This window comes from Sciurus carolinensis, chromosome 3 (assembly GCF_902686445.1).
Source record: "Sciurus carolinensis chromosome 3, mSciCar1.2, whole genome shotgun sequence".
Taxonomy (NCBI): Eukaryota; Metazoa; Chordata; class Mammalia; order Rodentia; family Sciuridae; genus Sciurus; species Sciurus carolinensis.
The window spans coordinates 33,282,101-33,300,550 of record NC_062215.1 but is presented as its reverse complement, the minus strand read 5'-3'; the positions used below and the strand labels follow the sequence as shown (position 1 = coordinate 33,300,550).

Here is an 18,450-nt window from a genome sequence, read left to right as displayed (position 1 = left end):
GTCTCCATGAGAAAAATAACCCCATCTTAAAAGTGGTTTGAATCTGAGGGTGAGATGCCCACGGTCACTCGAAACTCATACTTACCTGGCAGGGGAGATACCATGATCACGAAGGTGGTTTTCCCAGGGCGAGGCTTATCCATTGCACTTCGGATGTGCTGACTCCTGCGATTTCCCCAAATGTGGGAAACTCGACTGCAAAATTTGTGGTAGTGGGGGACTGCGTTCGCGCTTTCCCCTAATTTAATCTGTTGAAATGAGAGAACTCTAATGTTTTTTAAGTGCAAGTATTGTTACTATCCATGGTTTATACACGGTTAATGTTAGTTGTCAGTGGATAAATTTAATAGAGCTGTTTTTCATGGAGTTGAAATAAGTAGGAGGCAGGTATTATCCTTATCTTTTCTGAGCTGCGAGGCATTTCCCATATTTCTTGGTTTTATGTTGTTTTCCTCCGGTTTTCCAAACTACTAGACGGTTTACCATTCTTTCTTCTTTTACAGTACTGGGGAAGAACAAAACAAAACACCCCTACCATTGAGATTCCCCAACCCAGCTTTCTTGTTTTGTTTTGTGATAAGGTTTCACTAAATTGTCCAGACTGTTCTTGAATTTGCAATCCTCCTGAGTGGGTGGGATTACAGGCAGCGACACGGCTCTGTTTAGCATCTTCTAACTTCTGTAATTAGATCTTTATGCAAATCGCGTGATTACTTTAGGCACACTTGAATAATCCATGATAATCTCTGCATCTCAACTCCTTACTCCCATCTGCAATATACTCTTTACTGTGGTGGAAAGTAACATTTACAACTTCCAGGGATTAGGCTGTGGATATTTTTGTGGGCTATCATTCTGTCTACCACATCAACAAAAGTCTCAGATTTGTCAGAAGCTTTTGACGTCATCAAAAGGGGCTTGGTATATGTAGATGACCGCAGTGTCTTCTGGACTTGTTCATCTACATACATTTTTGAGGCTTTTGTACATAAATATTACAGTAATAAAACTGTCGTTGTTTGGGTCCTACAATTTGGAGAAGTCGTTATGTTGAAAGTGTTGGGCTAGAGTTTGAGCAGTGTAGTGACCCTGTGTGAAAAGTGTCTGAGATCTGAGGGTGAGATGCCTGGCAATAACTGCAACTCATACTTACCTGGCAGGGGAGATACCATGATCACGAAGGTGGTTTTCCCAGGGTGAGGCTCATCCATTGCACTCCGGATGTGCTGACCCCTGCGATTTCCCCAAATGCGGGAAACTCGACTGCATAATTTGTGGTAGTGGGGGACTGCGTTCGCGCTCTCCCCTGTTTCTTTATTGTCGAATGATAGATTTTTGGTTTCACACGTAGCTTAGGTTTTTTTGTGGTGTTTTGCTGAGAATGTTTTGATGCTTATTGTTTGAAGTGTATTACCCTGTAAAGAAGCAAAGGTTTGTACTTAATTTCACCCTTTAGGAGTTTTATAATGTATTTCAGTTAGGAAGCCTTACAAGTAGGATGCCAGCTTGGGCAACTCGGTGAGATAAAAAGGGATGGGGCAAAGCACCCCCAATTGTCTCCAGTCCCCCTACCCCACAAAAAGAAAAAAATGAGTGATGGTTGTGGACTGTTAGAATGATAGAAGTAAGAGAGAAATGTGAATGGTATGAAAGTTTGAATTATGTTCTAGTAAATGTTACTACTTATTATTTTGAAATTTCACTGAGGTTTTTTCCAAGTGTTTTTGCCAATATGCTGAAGTATGATTGATTTGCACGTATTGATCTTGTTGCCTGTGATTGCTAAATTAGGTTGTGAATTTTAAGAATTTTTTATAGAGTTTTTTTTTTTTTTTTTGGTTTGTTTTTGTTTTTTGTGGAGGGGGGAGAGCTGGTAAATGTTTTAAAGATTTTCTATCTAAACAGCCATGTGATATAGGTTGGTTTTGTTTGTGTTTTTATTTTTCACCAGGGATTGAACCCAGAACCATCTAACCGCTGAAACACATCCCCAGCCCTTTATGGTATTTTATTTAGAGTCAGGGCCTTGCTGAGTTGCTTAGTGCCTAAATTGCTGAGACTGGCTTTGAACTTGGAATCCTCCTACCTCAGCTTCCTCAGCCACTGGGATTAGAGGTGTGTGACACTTCACCTGTCCCCATATCATATAGTTTTAGGATCTTTAAGGTAGGGATTGCTTCTTTAATGATTAAGAGAGACACAAGATGGAAATAAAGATTCTCTTACTTACAAGCCCAGGGAGACCAGGGCATGCCTGAAGGCCACACAGAGTGGGTTAGTGGAGGAGGGAGAGAGAAAGAAGGGACCCATGGGCCAAAGCTATTATTGGGGTCCAAGGCAGGTTTCCTGTAGGGAGTTCTAATTGGTAGGTTTAAAGTAAGCAGGCATGAACTTCAGGAAGTCACATTACTGTGAGAGTTATTGGAGTCAGTCAAGTAAGCTGTACCTAGATGTCCCATTGGGAAGTGTTGCCAGGAGGCAAATATATAAGATATCTAGATTGACTACATTGAGGAACTGGGAGGAGATGTAGAACTAGAAACTGTGTCAAGGGCAACTAAATCCTACTTCTTATTTGAGAAAGTTAAATTTATATTCAACTGGGAGTTGAATCCAGGGGCACTCTATCCCTGAGCTACATCCCCATCCTTTTATTTCTATTTTGAGACAGTCTTGCTAAGTTGCTTAGGACCTTGCTAAGTTGCTGAGGCTGGCCTGGATCCTCCTGCCTCTGTCTCCCATATCTCTGGGTTTACAGGGGTGCTCCACTGTGCTCAACTCCAAACTGGCTTTTCTTTTCCTTTTCTTATTGCACTTGCTAGCACCTCCAGTAAATGTTGAATAATAGTGGTTAAAGTACACATGGTTGTTTTATTCTTAAACTGCAGAAAAATTCAGTATTTACCATGAAGTATGTTAATTGTAGGATTTTCATAGATGTTTATGAAGCTAATTACTTTGCTGAGATTATCCTAATGGATGATGAACTTTTGTTGCACATATTTCTTCTTGATTTGTTGATATGCTGATTATATGGATTAATTTTTCTAATCTTAAACCAACTTCACATCCTTGGAATAAATCCCACTTGAACATGATATATTACTCTTTTTGCATATTGCTGAATTTAGTGTCTTTTTAAAAAAAATAGGAATTTTGTGTCTTTGTCCTTGAGAGATAATGGTCTGTAGCTTACTTAAAAGTTTCCTATCGATTTAGATACCAGAGTAATGTTGGCTTCGAATAGTAAATGTGGAACCGGTTGTGGTGACCCATGCCTATAATCCCAGCAGCTTGGGAGACTGAGGCAGAAGGATCACAGTTTCAAAGCCAGCCTCATTAACTTAGCAAGGCCGAGAGAAACTTAGCAATACCTTGTCTCAAAATGAAAAATACAATAAATGGACTGGGGATGTGACTCAGTGGTTAACCACCCTGGGTTCAATCTCTGGTACCAAAAATTTTTTTAAAAAATTAGAATAAATGGGGAACTATCCCCTCATCTTCTGTTTCCTCACAGTTCATATGAGATTAGTATTAGGGGTTTTGAACAGAAGAGTGATGCCAACAGACATAGATTTTATCAGGATCTCTGGATGCTGTGTTAATAGACTAGGGAAGCAAGGATGAAAGGAGATAAGGAGGCTACAGTAATCTAGGCACGGGATGAGATAGGCTGGTCCAGATTGGTAGCACTGCAGTTCTAAGAAGGGATCAGATTCTGAATATATTTTTAAGGAAAAAAAAAAAAAGACTTGCTGGTTAAGTGTATTTGAGATAGGAGAGGAAGGAAAGGAGAAAAAGATGATCTCTAAATCCAATTTCTATTTCTCCTTTAATACTTTTTCACCTACTGAAATATAGAATCCAAGGTACATACCCTCTTACTCTTCCTCTCTACCCCCATTCACAGGTAGTGAAGCTGGGGTACCAACCTGTAAAGGTAATCAGAATCATGAGAGAAGGGATGGTCCTCCTTGAACTTTTTTTTCTCTTTTTTAAAACTTTATATTTTGAAAAACTAATGTAAACAAAATAATTTCATGCATCCCCATTTAACCAGTAATTTGCTTCATTCAAGTTCTGATTTATTTCATCTACCTTCCATACTCTAAACCCACCCACCCTATTATTTTGAAGCAGATTCCATATTTCACAGTACAGATTGAGGGTCCTTATCTGAAATGTTTGGAACCAGAAGTGTTTGCGATTTTGAAGTTTTTTGGATTTTGGAGTATTTGCATAGACTTTATTGGTTAAGCTGGGCATGGTGGTGCACCCCTGTAATCCCAGCAACTTGGGAGGCTGAAGCAGGAGGATTGCAAGGGGAAGGCCAACCTAAACAATATAGTGAGGTCCTAAGCAACTTAGTGAGATCCTGTCTCAAAATAAAAGATAAAAAATAAAAAGGGCTGGAAATATAGCTCAGTGATAAGAGAGTGCATGGGTTCCATCTCCAATACTGGGGCGGGGGAAGAACCCCTTTTTGCCCTTTACCCCAAAGCCGGGAGTAAACCCTAAAAATATTACTCTACTTTCCTCTGTCTTTCTGTGAAAGAGTTGGCTGTATGCCTGTAATTTCAGAGACTCTGGAAGCTGAGACAGAAGGATCATAAGTTCAAGGCCAGCCTGGACAACTTAGAAAGACCCTGTATCAATTAACAAAACACAAAACCCCAAAACAGCCAGGTGCAGTAATGTACACCTGTAATCCCAGTGGCTCAGGAGGCTGAGACAGGATGATTATAAATTCAAAGCCAGCCCCAGCAACTTAGTGATACCCTAAACAACTTAGTGAGACCCTGTCTCAAAATAAAAAATAAAAAGGGATAGGATGTGGCTCAATTGTTAAGCACCTCTGGATTCAATCCCTGGTACAAAAAATTAATTAATTAAAATTAAAAAGAGGTGGAGATATAACTCAGTGATAAAGTGCCCCTGGATTCAATCTCCAGTACCACACACACAAAAAAAGGTTGGTTATAAATATATTTTCTGTCCTATCTTGTTTGATTGTAGATCATAAGACCCTCATTCCAGAAAAGGTCCTGTTCCATAGAGGGAAGGCAAGAACCAGGCCCAGTGGTGCATGCCTTTAATCCCAACTACTGAGGAGGGAGACTGAGGCAGGAGGATCACAAGTTTGAGGAAAGCCTAGCCAGGCCCTTAACAATTTAGCAAGACCCTGTTTCAAAATAAAAAGGGCTGGGGATGCAGCTCAGTGATAAAGCACCCCTGCTTTCAATATCCAGTACCAAAGAAGAAAGGAAAGGAAAGCTGCACAGGCCAAGAAGAATGTGAAAATATAGGCCTTACTGAGTTACCCTTATGCTTTTTGTCCAAATGTATTTCTGCATGACTGTCCATGCTTCATGGAATGTTAAATATAAAAATGAATATTTCACCCTGGATCTTTGGGTCTTTGATACAAAGGCTACTGTGTCATGGAACTATGATCCAATAAATTTGTTACTGTAGTTTATTCCAGCAGCATCAAATGTTGAACTTTCGGGAGTGTTAGGGTAACTGGCGCAAATATCCATGAGAGGCATAGCTCTGAGTTCAAGCAAAGATATATTGACAGAGTCTGCCAGGCTGCCCTTCTGCAAGGAGCAGCAACCTGCAGGAAAAACTTCTAAACTGTATAGTCATGTACAACAGAGTAGTTAAAAAATAACCGGTCTGGCCCTGTAAATGTTACTTGACATCTTTGCTGTGGTAATTAGGGACTCTTTTGGGGTGGGCCTACCGGGAAGGTCATACCTAGGTGGGCAAGTGCTGATTTTCAAAATGGAGTTACTTTGGCCTAAAGACCTAACAGGGAGGAATGTTTGAACTTCCCTATGCTTTTTATGTCCAAAATGCATCATAATCTCTCCTTCCTTGGCTAAATAATTTTTGGACCCAGTGCAAAATATTTTTTATGAAGAAGTTGAGTATTTTTTCTTATTTTGCTACAAAGAGAAGCTGTTGCTTCACTGTATAAAAAATAGTACCAGCAAATGCAGTATATCACAAAATTAAAATATCAAGGCCAACCTCAGCAACGTAGTGAGACCGTAAGCAATTTAGTGAGACCCTTTCTCAAAATAAAAAAAAAAAAAGGCTAGGGATGTGACTCAGTGGTTAAGCACCCCTAGTTCTATCCCTGATACCAAAAACAAAAACAAACAAATCCCCTAAAACCAAAAAAAATTTTTTAGTTATACATGAATAAATATTGATAAATTCCCTTAATCTCCCACCCTGTTATCCTTTTATTCTTTCCAGAACTTTTGTTTTCCTTTCATAAATAGTTTTATACAGTCTCTTCCTACTCCTTAATACTTGTTTCAAATGTCATCCTTTCTGGTGGCAGGGGATATAGCTCAATGGTAGAGTGCTTACCTAGTATGTGCAGAGTGGTGGGTTCCATCGCTGGCACTGGAAAAAAAAAGAAAGTCACCGCTTCTAGGGAGCCTTCTCCCATTCCTTCTGAAGAGTAAACTCTTGCTGGCAATGAGCCATTGGTGAGAAGCTGTGCCATTTTTGGGCAGGGGCTTTCTAGTGGGGCAACTAGGAATTGACTAGAAATGAAAAAGTTAGGGAAAGTTCACAAAGCATTTTTCACTTTAATTTGCTGCCTTTTCCATAGCCTCTGAGTTTTTTGGTTTTTGTTGTTGTTGTTGTTTTTGTTTTTTGGCACTGGGGATTGAACCCAGGAGTGCCTAATCATTGAGTGACATCCCCAGCCCTTTTTATTTATTTTGAACAGAGTCTTGCTAAGTTGTTGAGGCTCACTTTGAATTTGTGACCCTCTTGTCTCAGACTCTGGAACTACTGGGATTACAGGCATGCCATGCTTGGCACAGAGTCTAGGTTCTTTTGAAGCAGGAATTGACTTTCATCCTTAATATCCCCAACGATAGGAACGCAGTGCTTGTTCAATAAATGAGTGAACGGGCCACTCTTATCATTTCCTGGTTTTGCTGTTATTAAATACAATTCACATTTTAAAGTGATGCATGAAATTTCTGCTCATGAAAGAAAATGTGGCTGGGTGTGGTGCTGCACACCTGTAATCCCAGCTGTGCAGGAGGCCAAGGCAGGAGGATCACAAGTTTGAGGCCAACCTGGGAAATTTAGCCAGACTCTGTCTTAAAATAATAAATAGGGCTGTCAGATATACAGGTCAGTGGTAGAATGTTCCTGGGTTCAATTCCCAGTCTCTTGGGATAGGAGGTAGGGAAGGGGGGGGAGAAAGGAAAAATAAAAAGAGGGAAAAAATGCTCATTGTGTTCCAGCAGGAAACAAAAGTTATCACACGCTATAAGCATGCATTTTGTCCTCTCAAGGCTAGAGGATGCGCCATTCTGAATGAAGGAAGTGAGTTCCCTGCCCGTTTGACGTCATCCACAGAGGCGGGTGATATGTAGATGAAATTTCCGGTGCAGACTGGGAAAAGTTTCTTCTACTTTTGTTGTTTCTTGGATTGTAGTTTGGGGAATTTCAGAGACTGCCAGTCTTAGCAAGTGTTTGGAGATCATTTATTTCATGATATGGAGCTTTCATGTGAACGCGTATGTTACGACCCTACGCGTTTAGTGCTGTGCACACCTGGCTGTGAAGGCTTCGAGTTCAGCAACTCATACTTACCTGGCAGGGGAGATACCATGATCACGAAGGTGGTTTTCCCAGGGCGAGGCTTATCCATTGCACTCCGGATGTGCTGACCCCTGCGATTTCCCCAAATGCGGGAAACTCGACTGCATAATTTGTGGTAGTGGGGGACTGCGTTCGCGCTCTCCCCTGTTTCTGTGTGTCTAAAATCAGATATTTTGGTGTTTTGCATTGATGTTATTGTTTATAATTTTTTTGTTGTTGTGTAAGACAGTTTATGGTGTAGGATTTCTTAGAAGTTAAGTCTCCTCAAGGTTGTCGAGGTTGATGTCAGCTTTTTTTGTGTGTGTAGAAAAGCACTGGGTAATATTTCAGATTCTCTTGGCTGAAAAGTGGGTATGATTGTATTAAAAGTGAAGATGAAGATGCATAGTAAGCACTCAGCTATTAGTGGTATCATTTTAGTTTGCTTTGGAAATTTCATTGGGTTGCTTGACTCTTGTTATAGATATTAACGTGTAGGAAGTTGTTTAATAGGTTTAACTCACAAGAACTCCAATATCAGTAGTTCTTATTTACAAGCCAAGGATCAGGGTTAGAGGTTAAAAGCTTATTTAGAAGCAGGCAGTGTAAAACATTTTAAAACAGGAATGCAGTGTGAACCCTGGATTTTGCTGTACGGATCTTGAATTCCAAAACTCCCTTTCCAGGCTGGGGTATAAGTTCAATGATAGAGCACATGCCTAAAGTATGGGGAACAGAGTTAGGTCCCTAGCACCCCAAAATAACCCCTTAAAGCTCCCACCTTCTCCTTACACCACGCTAGCATGCTGTGCTCCCCCTATTAACGTAGGAGAAAAATGGTATGGGCTAGTATGGAACGTCGGTATTTCAGGAAGGCATGAAGTTGGCTCATTGACGTCCTTTTGTGCAAGGGGGCTCTGCTCAAAGGGAGATCGGAAGGCGTTTGACTACCAAAAGTTAGAGATGGAGTTTATGCCAGAAAAATAGTCCAATAGGTGTCATTTAGGTCAACGCAAACAGGAAGAACTGATCTTAGGGGGCTGACCCAGAATGTGCGAAGCGGTCTGCCAAAAGGAAAGGAGTTTTCCCGTGACGTAAAACCCAGAGGCGGAGTATGTAGATTAGAGATTTGGTGCATTTTGGAAGCAAATTCCCTGGAAATCACCTTTCTATCATATCATCTCTATCAACAATACTAGATAGAATGCACAGAATCAATTTGGGGGAGTCTCAATGTGTAGATACAGCCCAGTTAGAGCCTGTCAGTGGTGACCCGAATTGTACCGTGATGTTCCGGGCAGTGGGTAGTGTCGGGTTAAGTATCAGCTCATACTTACCTGGCAGGAGAGATACCATGATCACAAAGGTGGTTTTCCCAGGGCGAGGCTTGTCTATTGCACTCCGGATGTGCTGACCCCTGCGATTTCCCCAAATGTGGGAAACTCGACTGCAAAATTTGTGGTAGTGGGGGACTGCGTTCGCGTTCTCCCCTGGGTTTTCTGGTTTTTAAATATAGTTGTGTTTGTGGGTTGCTTTAAATTGCGTGACTGTCTTGCTATCGTGGTTTTGGTCAATTTTTTTTTACTTGGTACGTGTGGAAATGAGTTGGTGTTTAGAAGTTATATTAAGCACAGTGTTTGTTCAGTTTCATATGCTGTCTATTTTTGCAGGTACTATCATACAACTTAGGCCTCCCTGTGCCCTTCCTTTTCTCCTCCTTCCATCTGTTCTGCTTTCTCCATCTCCAGATGACAATCAAAATCAGGAACTTGTGCATACCACTGCTATTGAGCCATATCCCCTTTCCTTTTTTATTATTTTTTTAAATTTTGAGACAGAGTCTCGCTAAGGCTGGCTTTGAACTTGCAATCCTCCTACCTCAGCCTCCCCAACCACTGGAACTACAGGCATGCACTACTGTGCCTGGCTTTCTCTCATTCTTAACAAGCTTGAAGTTTTATTAATTTATTCATTTTTGGTACTGGGAATTGAACCCAGGGGCATTCTACCACTGACCTACATCCTGAGACCTTTTTTTAAAAATCTTTTTTAAGAAATTTTTTTAGATTTTGATAGACCTTTATTTTATTCATTTTTTTATACGTGGTGCTGAGAATTGAACCCAGTGCCTCACACATGCTAGATAAGTAAGTGCTCTACCACTGAGCCACAACACTAGCCCCCTTTTATCTTTTATTTTGAAGGAGGATCTAAGTTTCACAGGCTTCCAGGAACTTGGGGAGGCTGAGACAGGAGGAGGATGGCAAGTTCCAGGAACACCTCAGCAATTTAGCAAGACCCAGTCTCAGAGTAAAAATTTTAAAAAGGACTGGGAATATAACTCAATGGCAACGTGCCCCTGGGTTCAATCCCTAGAACACAAGAACAAACCTATGATCCATGTATAGCAAAGGGAATGAAAACTGTTAAGAAACAGCATGTGAATTATAGTCTTTTTAAAAGTATATACAGGGCTGGGGATATAGCGCAGTTGGTTGAGTACTTGCCTTGCAAGCACAAGGCCCTAAATTCAATCCCCAGCCAAAAAAAAAAAAAAAGTATATACAGAGCTGGGGTTGTAGCGCGGTGATAGTGCACTTGCCTAGTACTTGTGAGGCACTGGGTTTGATCCTCAGCACCACATGAAAATAAATAAATAAAATAAGGTATTGTGTCCATCTACAACTAAAAATATTTTTTTTCAAAAATGTATGCATATGTGGATTGGGGGTGTGGCTCAGTGGTAGAGTGCTTACCTGCTTACTTGTGCACAGGGTCCTGGGTTTGATCCTCAAATTAGCACACAAAACAGCAAGAAAGTGTACCTGGTAATTTTGTAGTTGGATTGTAATTGATTTTAATTTTCAAACCTTTTCTGTCTTGCAAATTATCTACAAGGGAAAGGAAATTTATCACTTTTAGTAACTAAAAAAGCACACTCCAAAAATACCAAACAAAACAAAGCTTTTCTTTCTTCTTCTTTTTTTTTTTTTTTTTTTTTTTTTAATTATGGAGACCCCAAGGAAAATTACAAAGAGAATTGTTTTGCCTGGAGCAAAATGTAGAAGGACAAGTACCCAGTTTGTTCCCAAATACAACCTGGATGCTGTTCCGTTTTTGCTGGTAACTGCGAAGTAAGTTTTGGGGCCCAGAGTACACCTATCACCAGTCCAGAAGCTGAATAGCCTGAGTGGGGTCGGGGAGCTAGTCGCTGCATTTTACATTCATTCAGTCCTTACAGAAACCTTGTGAGGCAGGTAGGCAGGCAGAATTATTTCCACTTTACAATTTTTGGAAATGGATACATATGGGGGGTTTGACCGACTGTCAGAAACAGCGGTTCAGACCTGCCACAACCCACTGTGCTGGGTTCCCTACATACTCCGCCTCGCCATGGCCTCCCAAACTGGTCAGCGCTACAGTGCATGGCTAAGACTCATTACGAATCCACACCAGAATTTTTGCATACATCGAAAAGGCAAGGAATTCTTAAATCTTTTCAGCCACACCTGCAGAAGTCTTTTGGAGACAAGCGAGGCGCGGTGGTTCATTAGAGCTAACTCACCCAGAGGAAACTACGAAAGGAAGAAAGCCTTGAAGGAGAGGCTGACGTCACTACAAGAGGCGGGGATATGTAGATAAGAGGGCGATGATTGCTGGTTTGAGAGGGTTCTTCCTGCGGCAAAATTTCCAACAAATATCCCGAAAACTGTAGCCTGATGTGTGACATTTAAAGAAGTGTGTAGTTTGAAACAGAACACGTAAAGAACTTAAAATTCGACTGACCGTGAGTAAGTAGTGTGTTAAGAATGAGGGTGAAGTGGCACAAGTGTTCCTCAACTCATACTTACCTGGCAGGGGAGATACCATGATCACGAAGGTGGTTTTCCCAGGGCGAGGCTTATCCATTGCACTCCGGATGTGCTGACCCCTGCGATTTCCCCAAATGTGGGAAACTCGACTGCATAATTTGTGGTAGTGGGGGACTGCGTTCGCGCTTTCCCCTGGTTTGTTGTTTAACGTTAGAGTTTTCTGAAGGTTTTTTAGTGTGGTGTTTTAGTAGTTTCCCCCCATTAAATTTTGGAGGTGGGCATGAGCAGTAGTGAAGTTCAGGAGGGCTTGCTTTTGTGTGCGTGTGTGGGTTGTTGATGTTACTTATTACTCAGGAAGGTCAGATGCTTAATTGTGTAGGTTTGAGAAAACTACAGGTTTTGTTAGAAATTTGTATAATTTGAGGTTTAAATTTGGAAATCTACTTTTATTCTTCCCCATTGAAGTTTATTTGCTTGTTCTTATTCAGTTTGTGGGATTAAAGCAGAAAAAGTGGAGGAAGTAAAACTAGCCGTAATTAGCATGTAAATAGCATAATGCTGACATACTTTAATGTTAAACCATTTGCTTATTAACAGGACATAATAGCCAATATCAATACATTAGTTCTCTAGAGCTGCCATAACAAAGTACTTACAGATGGGGTGGTTAAAGAATGAGACTTATTTTCTCTCCCTTCAAGAGGTTTTAGTTCAAGTAAAATCAAGGTACTGACAGAGTTGGTTTCCTCTGAGGCTTCACTCCTTGATTTGTGGATTATTGTATATTTGCTGCCTCTTCATACTGTGATCTTAACCTCTGGTCTGTCCTTCCTCTTCTAAGAACATAAGTCACTGGGGACTGGGATATGACTCAGTAGTAGAGCACTTGCCTGCCATTCATGAGGCCCTGGGTTCTATCCCCAGTACTGGGGAAAAAAGACACCAGTTGTTGAATTACATTCCCATCCTAACTTTCATTGTAATTACTCACTTTTCCCCCCATTCTGTACTGGGCTGGGGATTCAACCCAGGGCCTTATGAATGAATGCTAGGCAAGTGCTCTACTCGATTTTATTTTTTGCTGTGCTGGGGATCAAACTCAGACCCCATGCATTGTAGGCAAGGCCCCCATCACTGAGCAACATTCGCTTCTTTAAACACTCTAAATAAACATCTAAGGTATTGGAAGTTAAACATTTGAATGTGGGGGGTTCACAATTCTATTCATAACAACTAATCATCCAAATTATAATGAAAATATGCCATTTTCTTAATACCTGGAAAAAGAAAAGGCAGAATATGAGGTGGGGAATGGGAAACTATAGCTTGCTATAAAACTTCCCTTTTGTTTGCTTAGGGAAAGTTATGCCAGGCATGGTGGTGCATACCTGTATTCCCAGTGCCTTGGGAGGATGAGGAAGGAGGATTGCAAATTTGAGACCAGTCTCAGCAATTTAGTGAGGCCCTATACAACTTAGCAAGACCTGTCTCAAATTTAAAAATAAAATGGACTCAGGATATAACTCAGTGGTAAAGCACCCCGGGTTCAATCCTCAGTACAAAAAAAAAAAAAAAAAAAGAAAAGAAAAAGTTGTGATGCTGTTGGATTAAAAGAATGCTGCTTATAGTCAGTGATATGGATATTAACAGATACCAAAGGAATTAAAGTTAAAGCTCTCAATTTGGTACTTTCCACATTTAGTCCCTGGGTAAATCAAGAAAGTGTTACTTCTCTGTTGGTTGTTATGTCACTGGACTGTAATTCTAGTGCCTTGAGAGGCTGAGGCAGGAGGATCACAAGTTCAAGGCCAGCCTCAGCAATTTAGCAAGACCTTGTCTCAAAATAAAAAAGTCTAACTGACTGGGAATGTACCTTAGTGGTAGAGCACCCCTGGGTTCAATCCCAGTACCCACCCCCTGAAAAAAGAAGTGTTACTTCTCAGTAACCTACAATCCTTAAGCCTCCTGGCTGAAGAACCATTAAATCTATCAATCTTTTTGACTTTTTCTTTTACTTCTCCTCATTTCATGCGATCTGTGCTTCCCCATGTAGCCTGAAGTCATACCCTTGAGGTCCATACTTGGGGATTCATGTGAATGGGATTTAATTATCTTACTCTCTGTGGAACATAACACATCACCACTTGTCTGCCTTGCAAGACTATGAGTATTGTGATAGCAATGATTTAATTTTAGGTGTTTTACACATTACCTGTCACATTTGAAACACATAGTAGATGTCTTAGCCCATTTTGTGCTTCTATAATGTTTGAAACTAGGTTATTTGTAGTAGAGAAGTTTATTTCTCACAGTTCTGGAAGCTGTGAAGACTAAGTTGGAGGAACCAGCATCTGATGAGGGCCTTCTAGCTGCTTCATCCCATGACAGGAGGGAGGAGGCACATGTCTGTGATCCCAGTGACTTGGAGACTAAGGTAGAAGGATCCCAAATTCGAGGTTGAATGCAGGGGCACTCGATGACTGTTGCTTAGGTTCTTGTTAAATTGCCACGACTGACTTTGAACTCTCAATCCTCCTTCCTCAGGCTCCCAAGCTGCTGTGATTATAGGCATGCGCCACCATGCCCAGCCTTCCCAGTCCTTTTTAATTGAGACGGGGTCTTGCTAACTTTCCCAGGCTGGCCTCAAACTTGAAATCCTCCCACCTCAGCCTCCCACATTCCTGGGATCACAAGCATGCACCTCCTTGCCTGACTCAATTTTTTTTTTTTTTTTTTTTTTTGTACCAGGAATTAAACCCAGGGGCACTTAACCACTGAGCCACATTCCCAGCCCAGTTTTATATTTTATTTAGAGACAGGGTCTCAACTGAGTTGCTTCGTGCCTCACGAAGTTGTGGGACTGCCTTTGAACTCTCGATTCTTCTATCTGAGCCTCCTGAGTTGCTGTGATTACAGGTGTGTGCCAACGTGCCTGCCTCAATTCTTTAACGATAATACTGATGCTGGACACAATGGCATATGCTTGTAATCCCATCCGTTTGAGAGGCTGAGGCAGAATGATTGCAAGTTTGAGACCCAGCAACTTAGGAAGGCCCTAAGCAACTTAGTGATACCCTGTCTCAAAATAAAAATAAAGGGCGAGGGATGTAGCTCTTTGATAAATGCCCCTTACTTCATTCCCTAATATCAAAACAACAACAGCAGCAAAAACAAACAAAAAACAGTAACATTGAGCATAAACATTGATCTCATAGAGTTTCTGTAATTGTTTCCCTAAAATCCTCTTCGTTACAATTGACCCTCTGTATTCATGAATTCTGCATCTTTATATTCAACCAACCTTGTATAGAAAATTATTTATTTATTTTCGTGGTGCTGGAAATCAAATCCAGGGCTTCATGCATGTTAGGCAAGTGTTCTACCACTGAGCTACATCCCCAACCCCTAGAAAATATTATTTTAAAAAACTTGCATCTGTACTAAATTTATACAGACTTTTTTCCTTGTTATTATTTCCTAAACAATACACTATAATAACAATTCACGTACCATTTACATTGTATTAGGTATTCTAAATAATCTAGAGGTGATTAAAGTATACTGGGAGAATTCCAGGCACTTGGGAGTTTGTGGCAGGAGGATTGTAAGTTCAAGGCCAGCCTCAACAATTTAGCAAGGCACTAAGCAACTTGTTCTCAAAAAATAAGGACTGGGGATGCTGGTAAGTGGTTAAGTGCCCCTGAGTTAAATCCACAGTAAACCCTGCACCCCCCCAAATATACTGTGAGGATGCATGTAGGTTATACACAAATACTATGCCATTTTATATAAGGGACATGAGCATCTGTGGACTTTGTTAACTGCAGGGGTCCTGGAGCCAATCCCCTTTGGATACTTAGAGACAACTGTATTAATGAAGGTGAACAGGTTTACAAATGTAAAGAATCTAAGTTGCTTCTTTGCATTTTTGGTTCAGTTAGAATAAGCATGTTCTCTTTTGAAACAGGATGTCTCGGGCTATTCATCTTCCAGTTCCCTGTCCTGTTCGACTTGGTACCTTAAGAAATGACTCCTTGGAAGCTCAGCTTCATGAGTATGTCAAACAAGGGAACTATGTGAAAGTGAAGAAAATTCTTAAGAAAGGTAAGTGCTATGTTAAGATGACAGGTGCAACTTAGTCTACTTTACTTTTTTTTTTCCTTTTCTTTTTTTTCTTGCTTTTTTTTTTTTTGTTTTGTTTTGGTTTTTGTACTGGGAATTGAACTCAGTGATCTGGGTGACCTACCTCTGAACTACCTCTCTACCTCTTTTTATTATTTATTTATTTATTTGGTACCAGGGATTGAACCCAGGGTCACCTAACCACTGAGTCACATCCCCAGTCCTTTTTAAAATTTTTTTTGTTAATGAAAATAAGCTTTATTACATCAAGTCATAAATACACACAAAGATGCAAACAGTTTTAGTCATTTTCTTCCAGATGTTTTGATCAACTTAAACACAGAACAGAAATCTACATATAGTCTTAGTATGAAAATTTTCGGGGTCTTTGTTAGATTTCGTAGGTTGCTCTTTCTTTTGTGTTTATAATTTGTGCACTCTTAAAATTGACTTCAGAGCCCTAAGAGTCATGCAAATGCTTACGCAAAAAAGAAGTGCCATTAAGCAGAATCTACACTATGTGGCCCACAGGACCAGCTAAGTGAAGCAGGCGGTCAGGATGTATTAAAACAAAGTCCTTGGGATCAACTGAGCTTATGAAAAGGAACAAAGATAAATACAATTTACAAATACAAAAATAAATACAATTTTCTCATACTAGACAAAGGGGCCAAAAATATGCAATGGAGAAAAGATAGCCTCTTCAACAAATGATGCTGGGAAAACTGGAAATCCATATGCAACAGAATGAAATTAAACCCCTATCTCTCACCCTGCACAAAACTCAACTCAAAATGGATCAAGGACCTCGGAATCAGACCAGAGACCCTTCATCTTATAGAAGAAAAAGTAGGTCCAAATCTTCAACATGTCGGCTTAGGATTAGACTTTCTTAACAGGACTCCCATAGCACAAGAAATAAAAGCAAGAATCAACAACTGGGATAGATTCAAACTAAATAGCTTTCTCTCAGCAAAGGAAACTATCAGCAATGTGAAGAGAGAGCCTACAGAGTGGGAGAAAATCTTTGCCACTCATACTTCAGATAGAGCACTAATTTCCAGAATCTATAAAGAACTCAAAAAACACTACACCAAGAATACAAATAATCCAATCAACAAATGGACTAGGGAAATGAACAGACACTTCGCAGAAGAAGATCTACAAGTAATCAACAGATACATGAAAAAATGTTTAACATCTCTAGTAATAAGAAAAATGCAAATCAAAACTACCCTAAGATTTCATCTCACCCCAATTAGAATGGCAATTATCAAGAACACAAGCAATAATAGGTGTGGAAGGATGTGCAGAAAAAGGTACACTCATACTTTGCTGGTGGGGCTGCAAATTAGTGCAGCCACTCTGGAAAGCAGTGTGGAGATTCCTCAGAAAGCTTGGAATGGAACCACCATTTGACCCAGCTATCCCACTCCTCGGCCTATACCCAAAGGACTTAAAATCAGCATACTACAGAGATGCAGCCATATCAATGTTCATAGCTGCTCATTTAAAAAAAAAAAAAAAAGGACTGAGGATTTAGCACAATAGAAGAGTGTAATCCCCAGCACTGCCAAAATAATTTTTAAAAAATTAATCAATCAATAATAAAATGATCCTTGGACTTCAATCCCTTTACCCGCCTTGGGCCCATCTAAGGGAAAGCAGTGGTATGGGGATGACAGTGAATTCTTTAAAAGGTATTCATTGTGTTGGAATGCAGTGGCTTTTTCCCTTCCTTCCCCAACCTCAAGCAAAGTAAGAAGCCCTTCAGGTGAACCTCATATAGACACAATTGTGGTGCTTGCAAGCTGGAGAGATAGGAGCTGGTGTTCCAGCCTGCTTAACAGCTGAAATATGATACCCTTGCCCAGTTTCCTCCAAGGTGGCATGCAGATAACTTGTTTCTGAAATTTAGGGCTTGGGTGATCAGCCATCTATTTTGAAGCAGTCCTAGATGACTGGATGAGCAAGGGACATTAGCAGACAGATTAACCACATTTCTATCAGGCGTGGGGTGTGTGCTGGAGCATGTATGTAGAGTGCACAGAGGGTAGCTGAGCCATCTAAAGGGATCTTACTCATGAAGGAGGGAAGAGCTAGGTGCGGTGGCACTTGCCTGTAATCCCAGTGGCTTGGGAGGCTAAGGCAGGAGGATCTGGAGTTGAAAGCCAGCCTCAGCAAAAAGCAAGGCACTGAGTACCTCAGTGAGCCCCTGTCTCTAAATAAAATAGAAAATAGGGCTGGAAATGTGACTCTGTGGTTGAGTGCCCCTGAGTTCAATCCTTGGTACTCCCCTCCACCCAAAAAAAAAAAAAAAAAAAAAAAAGAAAGGAAGAATCTCAACAGAGAATATAGAGGTGGAACCTTGGAGAACAAGAACTGAGGGGTTTCAAGAAGTCCACAGGAGAGGGTACAGGCCTGCATCAGGGTGCTGTGTAGTGTAGTAGAGGTACTGGAATGACCCATTAACAGTTCGCACAAAAGGGCAAGCTTTGGTATGAATCCAAAAACTACATAGAGCATCAGCTAAATAAGGTCTTTGTCTCTCCCCCACCCCCATTGTGTGTATGTATGTATGTATTTACAGTGCTGGGGATAGAACTCAGGGCCTCCCACATAGCCAGTAAGTGCTCTGTCACTGAGCTGCATACTCAGCAATCACCCCTTTTTGTATCATTGGTTCTTACCTCTACCTCAGCTCTGGAGTTGCCAAAAGTAGCCTTGAAGCCAGGCGTGGTGGTGAACACCTATAATCCTAGTGACTTAGGAGTCTGAGGCAGGAGAATCCCAAGTTCAGGCTAGTCTGGGCAACTTAGCAAGACCTGTGTCAAAATGAAAAATAGGAAGGGCTGGGGATGTGGCTCAGTGGTAGAGTACCCGTGGATTCAAT

The 18,450-nt window shown here is 40.8% G+C and overlaps 1 protein-coding gene and 5 non-coding genes across 6 annotated transcripts in view; all 6 read left to right on the top strand.

Moving 5' to 3' along the window:
- The first annotated feature begins 77 nt into the window (after positions 1-77).
- On the top strand, positions 78-241 carry LOC124981489 (U1 spliceosomal RNA). The gene has a single exon (XR_007108011.1). It is a non-coding gene; the product is annotated as a U1 spliceosomal RNA (small nuclear RNA).
- A 904-nt stretch (positions 242-1,145) lies between these two features.
- On the top strand, positions 1,146-1,309 carry LOC124981467 (U1 spliceosomal RNA). The gene has a single exon (XR_007107991.1). It is a non-coding gene; the product is annotated as a U1 spliceosomal RNA (small nuclear RNA).
- A 6,318-nt stretch (positions 1,310-7,627) lies between these two features.
- Positions 7,628-7,791, top strand: LOC124981478 (U1 spliceosomal RNA). Its single transcript, XR_007108002.1, has one exon. It is a non-coding gene; the product is annotated as a U1 spliceosomal RNA (small nuclear RNA).
- A 1,161-nt stretch (positions 7,792-8,952) lies between these two features.
- On the top strand, positions 8,953-9,116 carry LOC124981500 (U1 spliceosomal RNA). The gene has a single exon (XR_007108020.1). It is a non-coding gene; the product is annotated as a U1 spliceosomal RNA (small nuclear RNA).
- A 2,172-nt stretch (positions 9,117-11,288) lies between these two features.
- Positions 11,289-18,450, top strand: part of Tex14 (testis expressed 14, intercellular bridge forming factor) — a 98,531-nt gene continuing 91,369 nt past the window's right edge. Inside the window, 2 exon segments of the mRNA XM_047545182.1 lie at positions 11,289-11,414; positions 15,403-15,539. Of these exon segments, the coding sequence (XP_047401138.1) occupies positions 15,404-15,539 (136 nt within the window). The 5' untranslated portion in view covers positions 11,289-11,414; position 15,403.
- On the top strand, positions 11,467-11,630 carry LOC124981456 (U1 spliceosomal RNA). Its single transcript, XR_007107980.1, has one exon. It is a non-coding gene; the product is annotated as a U1 spliceosomal RNA (small nuclear RNA).